Genomic DNA, 17,288 nt, shown 5'->3' with positions numbered 1-17,288 from the left:
TCAAATTCAGTTTTTCCCATGTTTATCACAACCACACCTGACATTCATATTCTGCAATAGAGGCTTGTGGCGCTAGCGTGCAAATGCCTATGCAATGTTTTGCAAATTGGTTTGCAAATGATTTTCCAAGGTATTTTATCTCACAGAGGTTTATATCCTGAGAAGTCTATCCATGGTAATTTGTGGTAATGTTATAGACCATCAGTTTAACATTTAAACACACCCTCCTACTATTTTTCACCTATCTTATATGTTATGCTCTGGACATTCTGTCTAAAACCTTTTTAAGCTGGAAACTTTATTGAATGAATGTCCATGTAACGCTGCACATTTGTGGACTGCTTTTTTCACTATCCAGCCAAAAGACGTTTTACATATACATTTAAAAGATGCATTTATCCAAAGCGACTTACGGAACGCACACGTGCCTACAATTTGTATTTGTCTGGAAATAATGAGTGTCCGCTGGTTTTGACGAGTTTCTGATCAGACCCGTCACATTTCACAGCATCATTGGGGGAGTATGTTTCACTTTTACAGAAAATGAGCACCAAATCGGACATATGGTCACACACACACACACACACACACACACACACACACACACACACACACACACACACACACACACACACACACACACACACACACACACACACACACACACACACACACACACACACACACACACACACACACACACACACACACACACACACACACACACACACACACACACACACACACACACACACACACACACCTGTGTCTTCTGTTTGATAGTGAGAATTCTGCCACTGTGGTTTCAGTTTTGGTATTACAAAGAAAAAGTTTCAAAAGGTTTTGTGGTTAGATCTGCCACTTCGTTTGGTTGAAATGAGATGAATCCACCAATCTACAACATTCAACAACTGTTGTAATACCCAGCTTTAGTGTGGTTTTATAGGGCCACGTCCTGAGTATGAAAACAGTTTTGTTGTGAATAAGTCTGAATCACCACATCCTGATGAAAACATTGCAGCATGAATTCTGTGCTGTAGTAGTTTTTGTTCAGGGTTTTGTGTTGGGAATGCGCTTCTCCTTTATGATGCGTGGGAAACAGTGTCATGTGTTAGATCCCTGCCCTAGCTCCCAGCATTCTCTCTCATTTCCAGTGCTGCTCTGCTGGTTATCCAGAGCACCGCCCCTCTTTCCAGAGCTCGACCTGGACTCTGGTGAACAGGGAAGCAGTTGACACCATTACCAGCACACACACACTGGCTGTTTACACTTATGAGCGGGGTGACCTGACCCAGCCAGCTAAACAAACATTAATTAGGCTCTTCAAAACGATTTAACCAATGTTTTTTCCAAACTTTGGCCGTAAATAGCTCAGCCATCTGATGTGAACGCTTGTCCACAGCTCAGCAGGTTAAAAGGTGCAGATTCTTGTACTGTAATGGGAGCGCATTTAAATGTTTTATTTTTTCCTGTCTCCATTGAAGATTAAGGTTACATGGTAGATCATAATCCTACACTTGAGGAAGTTGAATGTTTGTTCGAGTAACAGTTCGCTTGTTTGCTTCTGGCTTGGATTTGCACATTTCTTCTGAAATGCAACAATGCCAGCTGTGCATTTTATCAATGACTCCCTCTTTCCGGGCAAACCTTGATACAGAGGGATAAAAGTGCCTGACTCAGTGACCAAGTATGTGGGCTGATCTCTCTACTTGGTCTATAACAAGTGTCTATATGACATTTATTTTGTGACGTATTTGAATAAATATTCAAAAAGCATTGAGTTTTGGCTCTAAAATCTGATTAGATGATCCACGTTCAAAGGCATTGTAAAATAGCTGATATGTGCTCAGATCATTTGAATTTTACTTATCTACATACAGTTATTCTAATCAACTCTTTTACCTCGCAGAATAATTGTTTATACTGGAAAAAAATCATGTTTCGATGTTGGGAATGGTTAATGGTGGTTGCGAAGCAGCGTTGTTATTGTTAACTAAAACTATTAAACATAGATTTAATTATTTAAATAAAGCTGAAATAAAATAAAATATATAAATATTAGATGAAAAACTTAAATTTGCTGCCTTGGCAGCTAACTGAAATAAGTTGAAATAATAAAATTAATTAAACTGAATTAAAATCAATTTAAAGTTGAAAATAAATGTTCAGATAAAAATAAAAGCTAATTCAAAATATGAATACATACAATAATAGTTTTTAAATAATCCTAAAATAACACTTCTGCTTAGGTGTTGTAGGTGGTTGCTCCTTCAGTTTAAGTTTAAATCATTAATCTTAAATATGGGCAATAGTTATGCTTTGCAAACACCACTAATAAATGTAATTGTTTATTGGACCTCCGTATAATTTATTATGTTGTGAATATGATGCTTTTTAAAAGTTTAACCATGGTAATGTCACTGTAATGCAAAGCCTGCTTTTTATTTATCTGTTTTTATAACTTTTTCTAAGAACTATTGTAGGGGGTATTGCAACAAAATCCTGTTATATTTGTAATCTAGGCTGCTTTTGTTCACTCCATTTCCTCAGAATTTAGTTTAAATATATGTACTTCCTTTTGTCAAGTCAGTTGTTGTTTCCACTTTCGCCTCATGCAAGCTGCTATTTCAGGAAAAAGCTTTATGAACGATCTGAGGAGGCGCCAGTGTAGACGGAGGGCTAAGAACGGCCTCACCTGGGGCAATACTAACCCTAACCTCACATGGCCGAAGCTTTATATGAAAATCGCCGGCATATGCAAAGTGCATTCCAATGTAAGCCCTGTTTATTTCCCCCCGCAAGCACTACGGGTCACTTCCAGATACCTGCTTCGGTAGTAAACAATACAGCCTGTGCCCTGCCGGGAACCTCTGACAGACAGCTCGGCTGCATTCCTCTCGTTTTGTTGTTCGTCATCTTGTTGTGATTGTAGAGCAGATACCATAAATGCCATAACATGATTTGACAGAGTGGGAAATGCCAGCCCGCTCTCAAAGCAAAGGTGGGGCCGAAATTCCTCTCCTCCAGATTCATTGGTGCCTTCTCCCCACCTTGCCCTTAGGTAGGCTACTTAAAAGGACAGTTCACCCCCCACAAAATTTTGTCATTATTTACTCGCTCTCATGTCATTCCAAACCTGTATGAATTTCTTTTTTCTGTGCAGTATACAGAAAAAACTATAACATTGGACCCTAATGACTTTCATTGTATGGATACGATACACTTAAGTTGTGTCCCTAATGACATACTATACACTATGCACTTATGCTATGAGCTATTTACTGTAGTGTATGAATTTTATAAGGTTATTTTGTCACCGAACATCGGAGTCGGATAGCCCCTCCCCCTCCATTGCCACAGTTGAGTGCATGAAGTGTCCAACATTCCACACTTTGTTGTTTTTTTCAGTTACGATAATTAAGGGTGTGTTCACACTTGGCATGTTTGGTTTGATTAAAATTAACCCTGGTGCGATTGCTCTTTTAGTGCAGTTCATTTGAATAAGTGTGAACACTGCTATCCGAACCCTGGTGCGCACCAAAGAACGCTGAAAAGATGAGTCTCTGTCCGCTTCCAGACAAACTCTGGTGCGGTTCGAATGTAATATGAATGCATCATGGACCAAAGATGTAAACGAACCAAAAACGGGACATGATGTCACAAGATGCGATCCAAAGATTTGCTCAAGCATATCTGATTTTTTCTCGAAATAGTCGCGATGTTGCCCATCACAGTGCTGTTCCGGCATCAGCACGGCGTCTCCTCGCAGCAGATCTGCGTTTGTGTGTGTGCGACGGAGGGATGTTCCTGCTGCTGTTTTGACTCCTTTACACAATTTATAAGCTCTTCACGAGTTCTCAGCTGTTTAAAATACCATCATATGTAGGCTATGCACATACAATGTATTTAGCCCATTGTTTTGGATTTTCTGTTACAAGTTCCGCCGCCAAATATACGTAATAAAAGCCGACCAAATCAGGTTGTGAATATATCTTTACCCCTTTAGGTTCAGTATCTTGAGGTTCGGTGTTAAAATGCCAATGTGAACTCTAAGCGGACCAGGACTAAATGTTTTTTTATTGTTCCGGACCAAACGAACCAAACCTATTGATAAGTGTGTTGTGAACACACCCTATATGTGCATCATTTGGATGTTTGAAGTGCATTTTTTCTTTTTGGATTTATCAGTGTGAACAATACTCACACTATTTATACTACAAAATGGCATAGATTAGTGTATAAGTATGTGAATTGGGATGCACCCATAGTCATACAGGATTGGAACATGACATTGAGTAAATGATGACAGAATTTTCCTTTGAACTCTACTACTATCGCTTTGAACTCTTGTATTGATTGAACATAATAATAAAAGATGAAGTATTCCATTTTAAGGTTACATAAATCTTCAAATCAGTCACATACAGGTCAGCACACTCGATTATTGCGGATGTGAGATGTAAAAACCATAGGTCAGCTTTCAACTATCTTTTTTTTTTTTTTTTTTTTTATTGGTCCAGCATAGTATTTCACTCCTGGACGTCATGTACTGTAGCTTTGTGGCAAACATGGAGCAAAGTTTGATGTCATGTTGGAATCAAGGGTTGCTAGTAGATTCCTTGTCATTACATTGATCAACACTTTCTGGGACAGGAAAGTACAGGTTTCAACACAAGCACCGCTCACATAACATCTTTCTATGAGACGGGAAATGGTGAAGAACTTGAGGATGTTGACTAGTTTGATCCAGCGTAAACCAGTGAGTTTGAGTTTTCTGGCATGATTGCAATGAGCTTTAGAGCAGATGTCAAGGACCATAATTCAATAGCAAATGCTGTTTATAAAGTCTGTTTAACCAAAAACCATTTTGAAAACTCAATTGTTAAATGGCTTCAATCACTTGACTCACAGATGTTGATTGTGATAAGACCGTCTGCACCCTTTAACTTAGTTTCCTCGGGTCATAGTTGCCTTATGAACTTTTTCACATCTGGAAAGCAGATGCTCAGCAAGTCTCCCCAACTTTCACCTAGACATCACCAAAACTGTAAGAGCTGCATCTTCTCCTGCCAGGATATAGAAAACAATGTCATCACCGACACTTGGAATCGACTCTTACAAAACCAAGCTGTTGACGAAATCGTTTAGACGCATCATTCAAGTCTGGAGTTTACACTAGAGTGTCAGTGGTCCTCTGTGACCTGCATGGGGTATGCCAGTAGACAGCATGCCTGGTTGCAATACAGTCTCGTGAGCGTGAATGAGTGTATTTGACCGTCTGTGTGTTTCTGGGGCAATAGTAAGCTCTGTGTTACTCAACACTATCATGATCAACGGCTGACTTTTCTGGCACTAATAAAAGGCAGTTCAGTCCGTACATAAGCCATTCTTCGATATCTAACTGTACTTCCTCAGCACAGGGTGTACTTTGAAAAGACGTTTTCCCCCAATGTGCTTAAGAATCCATATGTATTGATCTATACGATCACAATCTCAAATTCATAGTCTATTGAAGCGCTGCAGATAAGTGAGCTGAACACACGGTAGTCAATAAAGCCATTGAGTGGAGTTACCTTTGGGCCTGCTGTAACTGCTGTCTGTTTTTAGAGTACCGCATCGATTCATTTGTTTGAAGAGCATGTTTACTGATCAACTGTCGAGGTGGACGTGGCCTGTTAGATGTTCTTGTGACCGCTGGAGTCAAGGAGCACATGGGAGTGCAGGTCAGAGCGGTGATCTCAGCTCTTTCTGGATGGACTATGCAACTCATGTTCCACACGGTCATATTTGGACATTGGGATCAAGGTTTTATGAAGTAATTACAGTAAAAATATATATTATGTCATGTCTGTTTGCATCATTAAGCAAGTGTAAAATAGCCTATTACAGAAACAGTTCACCCCAATATTACTATTCTGTCATCATTTATATATGCCTTCATGTTGTTAAATCAGTATGTCTTTTTTTCCTTCTCTAAAACATAAAAGGTCATGCTTTTCTTAATGATACGCATTATTACTCTTTTCGTAATGACACCTGTGGCTTTAAAATGGCAAAAAAAAACTTACCATAAAAAAATCATAAAAGTCCTTTATTTGACACGGGCATTATATTCCAGTTCTTCTAAATTCACATGTTAGCTTTGTGTGAGGAACAGGCATAAATTCGGATCAACTCATTCAATTAAAAGATCTGACTCAAAAGAACAATTAATTCATGAATCAGAAATTACACAGGTGCAGACTTTCAATGAATGACAATTAAAATTATCAGTCTGTTTCTCACACAAAGCTATCATATGACTTCAGTACATGCAATGTAGCGCATATGAATTATTTTTTAATTAATAATTATACAATTAAATAAACAAATTTGTAATATAATAAATATAATATATATATATATATATATATATATATATATATGTTTTTGAGGTGCCTTTTTGTTATTTTGGAGTTGACACCCTCAGTTGGAATGAAAAGCATGGCCACGAAAGAAATTCATACCAGTTTAGAATGACATTCATTTTGTTGTGTTTTGTCCCTATTCATGCCTCTTTGTTGCCTTTTAAAGCGTTGCTCTGTGTACCTATCAACCCCCCTTAACTATGGTAAAATTACTGCAATGCACATATTCTCTCATAGTTTATTGCTTCAGTAACATACAACCCCAATTACAGAAAAGTTGGGTCATTTTGTAAAACGCAATAAAATGAAGAATCTGTGATTTGTTCATTCTTTTGAACCTTTATTTAAATGACAAAAGTACAAAGAAAAAAAATTCAATGTTTTCACTGGCCAAATTAATTATATTTTGTAAATATAAACTAATTTGGATTTTGATGGCTGCAACACACTTTAAAAAATTTGGGACAGAGACAAAATAAAGGTGAAAAGATTACAGAATGTCTAAGTTAAACTTTTGAAAAAGTCCACAATTAGAAAGTGAATTGGTAATAGGTGAGGGTATCTTGTTAGGGTGTGAAAGGAGAATCCACCAAAAGCTCAGTCTTTGCAAGGAAAGATGGGTCATGGCTCACCCCTTTGTGCCAAATGTCATGAAATAATTGTCAAACAATTCAAAAATGACATTTCTCATTGAAAGATTGCAAAGTATTTAGGTCTCTCACCATCTACCATACATAATATTGTGAAAAGATTCAGTGAATTCAGAGAAGTCTGTGTAGGGCACAGCAGGAGACCTCCGTTGAATGTAATTAAAAGGAAAGGTGACGTGACAGTGCTAAACATGCCTCTATCCCAACTTGGTGTTACAGCCATACAAATCTAAATGTTTATATTTACAAAATACAATTAATTTGGTCAGTGACAACATTGTAAAATATTTCTTTTTACTTTGTGTTAATTTTCTTTAACCTTTATTTAGCGGACAATCACAGATTCTTGATTTTATTGCATTTTATGAAATATCCCAACTTCTCTGGAATTAGGGTTGCACATTTGCACAGTATGCATGCAGGGGTTTAAAAAAAAACTTTACTTAAAGTCTTTATGTATAATGTATAATAAAGGTATTCGAAATGCACATTATAGCGCATATGTTTTAATAAATAGTTGTAACCAAAGTTAAAATGCATTATAATACTTGAAATTGAAATTGGTGGTTTGTCTTGTGTTTAAATGCATTATACTTTCTAAAGGTGTAACAATGTAACTGTGGTTACAATTACTCATGATATATCATACATTGTATTATATGGTGCATTGCAAGGCATAATTAATGCATAAAAATACTTTAATAATGCATTGTATAAAAGTAAATTGTTACCGTAAAGTAAATTTTTTAACTTTTTTTAATTCAATAAAAAATTACAAAAATAAACATTTTGCTTTAGAATTTGCTTTCAGGACAGAAGCACTTAAGCCGCCATGAGCAAAACCTGATGATCACGTTCTCCAGCATGATTTGAGATGCTCCAAAGAGCATCTGGAGCTTCAATGGAAGACAATCTGACCTTCCTAATGATCAGAGTCACATATTTGCTTACGTTTAGACCTAACCTAGAAATAGTTTAGAATCTTGAGTATTTCTTCTTTTTTCAGAATTGTTTTAAATGTGGTCTCATAATTTGAACCCCACTGTATATGCATCAGGTTTGGTATAGGTTGTTGCTGTTGTTCATACTATGCAGTCTTTTTATTCTGTTATTTGCTTTTCTCTTTGTGTTTACATATGACACATTTCCTGCTGCTGAAATACGTGAATGAAGCTCCTAAACTAACGTAGGGTTTGTAAAGTTCCCGGGAATCTTTGATAAATTCAGCTCATTGTGATGTCACTGTGGCCCTGTTCTTTGAGGATAAACCTTATCGATGACCGCCAGACCTCAAGGGCAGATATGAGCTCTCTCTTCTCTGAGTTTAAGCTGGGCCTGCCCCTTTCTTAGAATCGAGACGCTATCTGCGGCCTACATTAGTGGAAGTGAGCTTGTGGTTTTGTTTTTGCTTGGTGGACCTCTTCTCTTTTCTCGTGAATTCTATCAGCGGCATCGGTCTTTCGTGGTAGACCTGCCCAGTGAATTTCTCTTTTCTGCTTTTTATATTCACTGTCGATCACTTCTCATCAATGTGTCCGCTGGCGGCAGAAAGGTCAACCACCAGCTTTTAGTGTTGGGAAACGTCCTATTGCAGGGTGATCTTTGCGGTGGGCTAGTCGCGTTTTCACTGCAGTTGAGACACAGTTATGTGAATGTAAACAGTAATGTCTGCCTGTTCTCTGTGTTTGTTTGCGTGATCAGAAGAAACAGTAAAAGTATTACAGAGATCTCAAATTTCTTCTTCTGTACAGCTTTTTTTTTTTGGTCTGTTAGAAAGACAACATAGATTTTTTTTTTCAACCTAAATTCTGATAAATCAAGCAAATTATAAGTTATTTGAGGTGAAGCTTGCATTAAATGTTTGAAAAATATCATGTTGACTTATCACGTGTATCTTGGGATCAGAATATCATATCACTTATATTTTACTTTTATTGAGCAAGGATGCATTACATTGACAGTAAAGACATTTATAATGTTTCACAAGATTTCTATTTCTAATAAATGCTGTTCTTTTGAATTTTCTATTCTTTAAAGAGTCCTAAAAAGTATGACGAAAGTATTAAATAATAAACAGCAAAACTTTTTTCAACATTGATAATAATACGAAATGTTTCTTGAGCAGCATATCAGCATTTTTGAATGATTTTTGAAGGATCATGTGACACTGAAGACTGGAGTAATAATGCTGAAAATTCAGCTTCGCCATCGCAGGAATGAATTATATTTTAAAACATATTCAAAAAGAAAACAGTTATTTTTAATTGTAATTGTATTACCCAATATGATTATTTTTTTCTGTATTTTCAATTGAAAACAGCCTTGGAGAGCAGAAGAGACTTATTTCAAAAACATAAAAAAAATCTTTTGAATGGTAGTTTAAAAGTGTAAAGAACTTAGTATTGCCACCCAGAACACTCTTGGAAACACCCTAGAAACCACTCAGAACATCTGAATAAATACTAAAATATTGGAAACCTTATCCATTTTCTTAAAACGTGTGGAAAAACCCAATGATGCTTAGGGGTTTTGGGTTGTTTCTAGGTAATTGCTAGGTGGTTAATTATTGGACCAAATCAAAAGAGCCTGTAAAAAGTAAGTTGGGCCACAAAAGTATTAACATGCCTCTCAACATGCCACATGACTTTTATCATTGTCCATAGCATAATGCAGGATGTATTACATAATGTAATATGGTGTATACTGGTGTAACTCACCATTATGTCATTCCAAACCTGTAGAAGATATTTTAAATAAAAAATAAAAAAAATCCACAAAATAAAAGTCAGTGTGATCCAATGTTTTATGGACACCAGCGTTCTTCAAAATTGAATTTGTGTTCCACAGAAAAAAGGTCATACAGGTTTGGAATGACAGAAGGGTGAGTAAATGATGACAACATTTTCATTTTTCTTTAAACTATCCCTTTAAAGTTGTGAGTTTTGGAAATCCATTAACCGTTAAGGTTAAATGTTGAAAATGCAATTTAGGTCAACATACTTAAGGAACTATTATTCTTGAGTACTGCTCACCGTTTGTTCATGCAAAAGTTCCAGGCCCCACGTGGCAGCACCACTATAGTAAAGCTATTTGTTATTCAAATTTGGGGTGAAATAAGGAAAAAAGCGAAGGCAGGTGTTGATCATCACACATGAGTCAGAATAATGAAAAGGAGCCGAGGGGAATCCCTGATTCTCCCCCGCAGCACCCACTGATGACAAGTCTGGTTATCCACTGCACTGTGCTGTAATGAATGGAAAGGGTAAGACATATGGAAATGCCAACAACAGACCAAATGGGGAACCAAAAACAGACTGAATCTCCAGCTGCTGTTCTCCTGTGCGTGAGCTGAGATCTTCGTAAAGACAGCTTCAAATGTTAAGGTCCTGGTTTTAACAATTAACTTGTGTCTTAAAGGCTCACTTCACCTATTTAGAAAAGGAAAGGATTCATTGATCTAAATGGAGATTTTTACTTGACAAAAGTTGGCTTCAGAACTAAATTGTAGTGTTGCACCAACCGCATTCACCTTTAAATTAACACACGTCCAGCTGTAAGCATTCATAAATGCAGGTTCCATTTTTCCCAAACAAACCTTGGGAGTGGCATCTATAGCTAGCTCATAAAAACAACATAGACCTGCCAGAAACTGCAACTATTGTTCGTTTTGGGAACAGAACGACCGGTTCTTTCAGATCAAATGAATATCCTAAGAAGCACAGAGCATTCACTCATTGCTGGATGTGCCAATTGCAGTAATGAACTGGTCTTTAAGCAAACTTTATGAGAGCTTTTGCTGTGGGATATTTGTTTCTGCACCAAAGACTTCCTCTTCCTTAAACACCCTAATCCATTTGATCAGAAAATGTGTATGGTTTACTGGGCCTCTTCTGAGAACTAAAAAACTGCAAGTGTCTTAAAATAAAGCACCTGTATTGGTATATTGGTCTGAACTGTATGAACTGAAACGTTTTTTTTTTTTTTAAAGCAAAGCGAATGCAACTTTCTCAGTCTGTTCAGAAGTGTCACAACAGAAGTAGGCCGATGCTGCGAAAGAGGAAATTGACTAAGAAATTCTCAGAATCTTTGCGGCAAGTGGTCATGTGACTAGCCGGAATGCGCTTTGAGGCTGAGGCTCATTTGCATATTGCTGCTTTTGGAAGGAAAAGGTGTCGGCCTCTGAGCAGAGCTCATACGCCCGTTTGTTTACATCTGTAACTTATTTGGGCCCCTAGTCTTGCTTTGAGTCACTCACTGGCACACAAATGAGTATGGTAAAGCCCGCCAAAAGTGCCGCTTGCAGAACGAACCATGCAGCTTTTGCATGCATGCATTACAGAATTTGCCTACAATAAAACCCCTCAAGGTTGCTCAGTTGTTGCTTGCTCCCTATAGTTTTGTTAGGTGTTAAAAGAAAAACGATTGAGAAATTTAAAATCACTATAATAACTAACATGAAGAGTATTTTGTTTTGCAACTCACCCTGTCATCCTGTCTTGTTTTTGTTGTGTAATGATCTATAATTAAAGACAAAAATGAAATGCATCGAAAACATTTAGTGGAATGCAAAAAATATGTGCTAAAAGGAGGTGTACTGTGTATTGCTACATAATATAATTCAGTTATAACTTTTTATTTTGCAGAGACACTACAATAAATGTAAGAAAATGCTATAAAACATGAAATGCTCTTAACTGCTGTAAATAATTGCATGCAGAGACCCTTTTGTTAATTTGCACATAACCGTGGTATCATCCTCTTTATACAGCTGATCAGGTTTACGGAGACCAGGATATGCACGAAGTCGTCCGCAAACATTGCATGGATTACTTGGTATGTGATGTTCTTTCTTTGGGATCATCAGAGTATACAAAACCTGATCATGTTATAATTTCTGTATGATTTTACTTGCAGATGAAAAATGCGGATTACTTTTCAAACTATGTGACAGAGGACTTCACTACATACATCAACAGAAAGAGGAAGAACAACTGTCACGGGAACCATATTGAGATGCAGGCTATGGCGGAGATGTACAATCGGCCAGTTGAAGTTTATCAGTACGGCACAGGTCAGCACAGGGTCTAATTTGCATTATGGTGTCCATAAAATGTAGTTATGCACATTTAACTACACTGTAAAAAATGATATGATCAATAAGTTATGACAAATTTTTTTTACATTGCTTTAACTCATCCCAAAGAAGATCTTTTTTTATAAGTTATTGTTTCAATTCATTTTTTTAAAACAGTTTAATGTAATTTAAGTTGAAATTACTTAAACAAGCTGATTGTACTTAAAAAAGGCAGTGACTTATTTATTTATTTATTTTACAGTGTCCACTGTGCAAGTACCCAAGTAAATAGCGATGATGAATATGAATATTCTTTTGTGGATGTATTGTAAGGAATTACATGTACATGCAGTATGTTTAACAGACACTGTAGTGACGCATTTTGCTCGTAAAGAGATGCTGTTGACCTGTATATCTTGATCTCGATGTTTCTAAATGTTATTTTGATGGCCTCTTTTAGAACCAATCAACACGTTCCATGGCATCCATCAAAATAATGACGAGCCAATCAGAGTTAGTTATCATCGGAACATTCACTACAACTCAGTTGTGAATCCCAATAAAGCCACGATTGGAGTTGGGCTTGGACTTCCTGCCTTCAAACCAGGGGTGGGTACCTGCAGCTGCCACTAAAGTCAACATGAAATGCCATTCGCAACCTCTTTACTTCCATAATCTGATATGTTAATGAATGAAGCAGGATATTCAATGAGAAATAATGTTGAGTGGGACAAGCATTTATCTAGGGGTTGGACAATGAAATTGAAACGTCTAAAACACTTGGTTTTAAACCACTATCATTTATTAGTCTGGTGTATGGCCTCCTTTTGCAGTGAAGTTACTACTTACTGTGAAGTTCTTCACAGTGGCCAGAGGGATTTTGAGCCATTTCTCTTCCAGAACAGTGACCAGGTCACTATGTGATACTGGTGGAGGAAAACGTTTTCCAAAACACCCCAAAGTGGCTCAATAATTTTCAGATCTGGTGACTGTGCAGGCCACGGGAGATGTTCAACTTCACTTTCATGTTCATACCATTTTGTCACCAGTCCTGGTGCATTATCATGCTGATACACGGCACCAGCTTCAGGGTACAATGTTTGAACCATTGGGTGCACATGTTCCTCCAGAATGGTTCGGTAGTCTTTGGCATTGACGCCCATCAAGCACAGTCGGGAATGCCATGATATTGCAGCCAAAACCGTCACCGATCCACTCTGTGCTTCACTCTGGGCAGCAACAGTCCAGATGTTACGCCTCTTTGGGGCTTCTCCGCACCATAACTCCCACAGATGTGGGAAAGACAGTGAAAGTGGACTCAGAGAACAAAACATGTTTCACATTGTCCACAACCCATGATTTCCTCTTCTGGCAGACTGGCACCATTGACGTTTGGCATTGGCGCGAGTGACCAAAGGTTTAGCTATACCATATTACCATATTATACCAAATATTGTCTGTGGAACTCTATTTTATTAGGACCAGACTACATTTCTTTTTTTTTTATGTCCAACTCAATTTATCTATATTACATAAGAGATTCACAATACTTTTTATAAGATAAAGTAATCCGTTAAAGAGGACGTCTTTTTTAAGTGTCATTTAAGTGAGAATAGCTGGTGATTGTTTGCTACTCTGCTGTTTTTTCAGTGTGAAATATGCTAACTGCTCTGGTTGACCCCTCTGAGTTTGACACTTTGGTGTTACTATTGTCTATGTGTATTCCTTCACGTACGCCTCCATCTGCCTGTGCAAGAACAGCCATTTTTCACATCATTATAATAATAATTAATTTCACGTAATATATTTTTTAATTAAACAGCCTGCAGCGGTGGCCTGTATTTTCTACTCAGGAGTGTGTAACAAAGTCTTTGTGGGTTTGTGAATTGAGAAGTCCATCGTCTCGTTGGTGTTTAGTCCTTGGTTCCTCCTGTTCACTCATGCAGTTCCGTCAGCTGATCCACAGTCTGAATTTGGAAACAGTCGTCATCAAAGCCAAAAAAAGACAACAAAGTGTGACCTGCAGTGTCCCATTTCCCTGACTGCTCTGTGTGGAGAGGGAAACATTCCACACGTCGGTGGTTTTCGGGGGCGACCCATTAACACTACACTGTTTTGTTTACGTGCCACATGCCTTGTGACAATTTAAGCTGAGCAGAACAAAGACGGATCATACCTTCCTATCAAAAATAGAGCTTGTGTGTGTGTTTGTGTTTACATGTTTTTCTACCCCGATGGGGTCTTAAACCTGAATGCACACAGACTCATGGAGACTCGTGTCACTGTGGGGACCTTAATTGAGGTCCCCATGGGTACACAAGCTTATAAATCATACAGAATGAGTTTTTTTTTGGAAATGAAAAATTGCAGAAAGTTTTGTATGATGGGTAGGTTTAGGGGTGGGGTTAGTGTAAGGGGACAGAATATACAGTTTGTACAGTATAAGAACCATTATGTCTCTCTCTCTCTCTATATATATATATATATATATATATGCATAATACATTTATATTTTTTTTACAGCGTGTAAAACCAATCTGCTTGTTTGTATCTCACTCATTGAATTTAATAATTTATCGTCCCAGAGCTTCCCCATTTTACGGTCAGTTGGTTTAGCATAAAGGTCTGGACAGACAGGGAATGAGCCAGTACGCAGTCCGCACTGTTCCGGAGCAGAGGACATCTTACTCAAGAAAAAAAAAGATATGTCAGATCTTGAAATCAGGGAACAGACATGCACAGCCCTGTTTATTTGACATTGTTACGAGTCCTAGGGCTGGATTCATGAATATCTATCTATCTATCTGTCTATCTATCTATCTGTCTATCTAACTATCTATCTATCTAACCGTCCGTCATTCCTTCCAATTTTTAACTCTTTTGTCTTGCATTTGTATGAAAAGAGATAGACCGCAGAGTGATATAAGAGACAAAAAACTTGACTACTCAGTGCCGTGACTGACCAATCAGAATCAAGTATTCTGGAGAGTTGTATAATGAAGTTCTTTAGGCTAAGTGTAGGTGGTTTACAGTTGTCATCAATTACAGCTCATCTAATCAGAATGCAGTCAAAACCTTTGGTTTAATGAGATGCGTTCTGTATGTCTGAGGTGGGATAGGATGAGATGAGATGTCTGTCATCCACACTTAGTAAATGTCTTAAAGACTTATTGCTCAATTTGCATTTAGCTTAAAATAGTTTTTCCTCTTTCCACAAATCAGCGGCTCCTGTCACCTGGGGCGACGCTGTGGTCTTTAGCCCATCTGTCTGTCAAATCGTAATAATCATAGTAAGCTTGCACACCATTTTTGTCACAACTGGCTTGACAGAATTTCAGCACTCGCCATTTGGTTTCTAATGTTGAAATAATTCTTTTTAAAGAGCCTGAGAAGATAGAATGGTCTGTTACATTTATTTGCGCACCATCTTTCTAGAGTGAACGTGTCCTGTGTATGGATGCAGTCATATCTATCCATCCAATTTCTAAACCATTTTTGACTTGTGACTTTTTTTGAAAAGAGATGGACTGTGGAGTGATATAATAGACAGACTGTGACTGACAAATCAGAATCAAGATTTTTGTAAAGGTAGACTGTTTCCGGTTGCTGTCAAATGCAGCTTATCCAATCAGAATGAAAAATCAAAACCCTTTTTATGAGATGAGGATCATCATCAGTGTCTCTTAAAAAAAGATATTTTGCTTAATTTGCATTTAGCTTGTTTTTCCTCTTCCCACAAATCAGCTCCTGTTCAGGAGACATTTTCACCTGTCACCCGAGGGGCAACACTGTGGCCTTTAACCTCTACTCTATCTCTCTCTGTCTCTATGCAGTTTGCAGACCAGTCACTCATGAAGAATGCAATTAAAACATCAGAGGAATCTTGGATTGAGCAACAGATGCTGGAGGACAAGAAAAGGGCCACGGATTGGGAAGCCACCAATGAGGCTATAGAAGAGCAAGTGGCCAGAGAGTCGTACTTACAGTGGCTTCGAGACCAGGAGAAACAGGCGCGACAGGTGTGGGACCTGCCTGTTTTAATACTAATCCTACCTACCTACTAATCCTAACTAAAACTACCTAACATCATGTCTCATTCAATCAGAACCTTTAGTTACATTCCTATTAGAATGACTGTCGGTAGGAATCAGGTATTTGACGTGTGATAATTACAAAAACCTTTGGCGTCATAAACTAATCGCTGGTTTTAACGCTGATTGCACTGGAATTATTTTCAAAGTCACACGTAAGCTGTGATGACTGCTTCATTGGTGAAGGTACACAAAGCCTTGGACTATCGGTTTCGCAAAGACGTGCAATCTATGTGGTTTGCGTTTTCACACTTAAACCAGCTGTGAACAAGACCCTTCTTTACAGAAACAATAGGCTTTCTTCTAAATCAGTTTTTGAGCTGACTGACAGCGGTCTATCAGAGAGAAATTGTTGAAGATGTGCTTCTGAATTGAATATTTTCATAGCGTCTAAGCAAACAAAGATAAAAGATTTTACGCAAACCTTACATAAACCTACTTTCCATAAATGTCCTTATGTAAGAATGTTTACTATTTTGAATGACAAAGTCTGAAGCCTTCACAATTACATACCAATTATCCTGTTGACTTATGATTTGTGAATAAACATGTTTACTTTTGTCACTCCCTCAGCCTCGTAAGGCCAGCGCTACGTGCAGCTCCGCCACGGCTGCGGCCTCCAGTGGTTTGGAAGAATGGAATGCCCGATCTCCACGGCAACGCAGCTCCGCCCCCTCTCCGGAGATTCCTGATCCTTTGCATTCGGACACACCCGCTAAGCCCCCCTCCCCGGCCGGAGCGGCCCTCGCACTGTCCAAACCCCCGTCACCCTGTGCACCAGGTCTGTTATCAGTGTTTTGCAGTAAGGACAGTGTCATTAAAACTAACAGTATGATGCATTTCCTTCAGAAAGCCAATTTATGGGGTAAATGGCACATGAGGTTCACGGATGATTAAACTGATTATAAGGGTGAATCTCTGGAAACCTGTCAAGAACCATGTCTGGGTCGTATTTCACCCCAAAATCTAAAGGAATTCAATAAGAAATTATATTCTGCTCAAAGAAAGCCTGTTTGTAGAATTTGAATTCTCAGTACCGTAATGTACACTCGCATTCCAAAAGTGT

At 38.0% G+C, this 17,288-nt stretch overlaps 1 protein-coding gene across 4 annotated transcripts in view; it reads left to right on the top strand.

Annotated features, from left to right (window-relative positions):
• The window catches only part of otud5a (OTU deubiquitinase 5a), a 28,314-nt gene that overhangs the window by 9,033 nt on the left and 1,993 nt on the right, over positions 1–17,288 (top strand). For all 4 annotated transcript variants that reach the window (XM_077224296.1, XM_077224298.1, XM_077224294.1 and 1 more), the window contains exons 3-7: positions 11,826–11,890; positions 11,972–12,128; positions 12,592–12,740; positions 15,965–16,150; positions 16,796–17,003. In XM_077224296.1, the coding sequence (XP_077080411.1) occupies positions 11,826–11,890; positions 11,972–12,128; positions 12,592–12,740; positions 15,965–16,150; positions 16,796–17,003 (765 nt within the window). The remainder of the gene's footprint in view (positions 1–11,825; positions 11,891–11,971; positions 12,129–12,591; positions 12,741–15,964; positions 16,151–16,795; positions 17,004–17,288) is intronic.

The sequence above is a fragment of the Siphateles boraxobius genome, unplaced genomic scaffold (assembly GCF_051911475.1).
Source record: "Siphateles boraxobius isolate OS27281-9 unplaced genomic scaffold, OSU_SipBor_1 9, whole genome shotgun sequence".
Classification (NCBI taxonomy): domain Eukaryota; kingdom Metazoa; phylum Chordata; class Actinopteri; order Cypriniformes; family Leuciscidae; genus Siphateles; species Siphateles boraxobius.
Note: the sequence above shows the minus strand (reverse complement) of the source record. Positions and strands in the feature narration are given on the sequence as shown.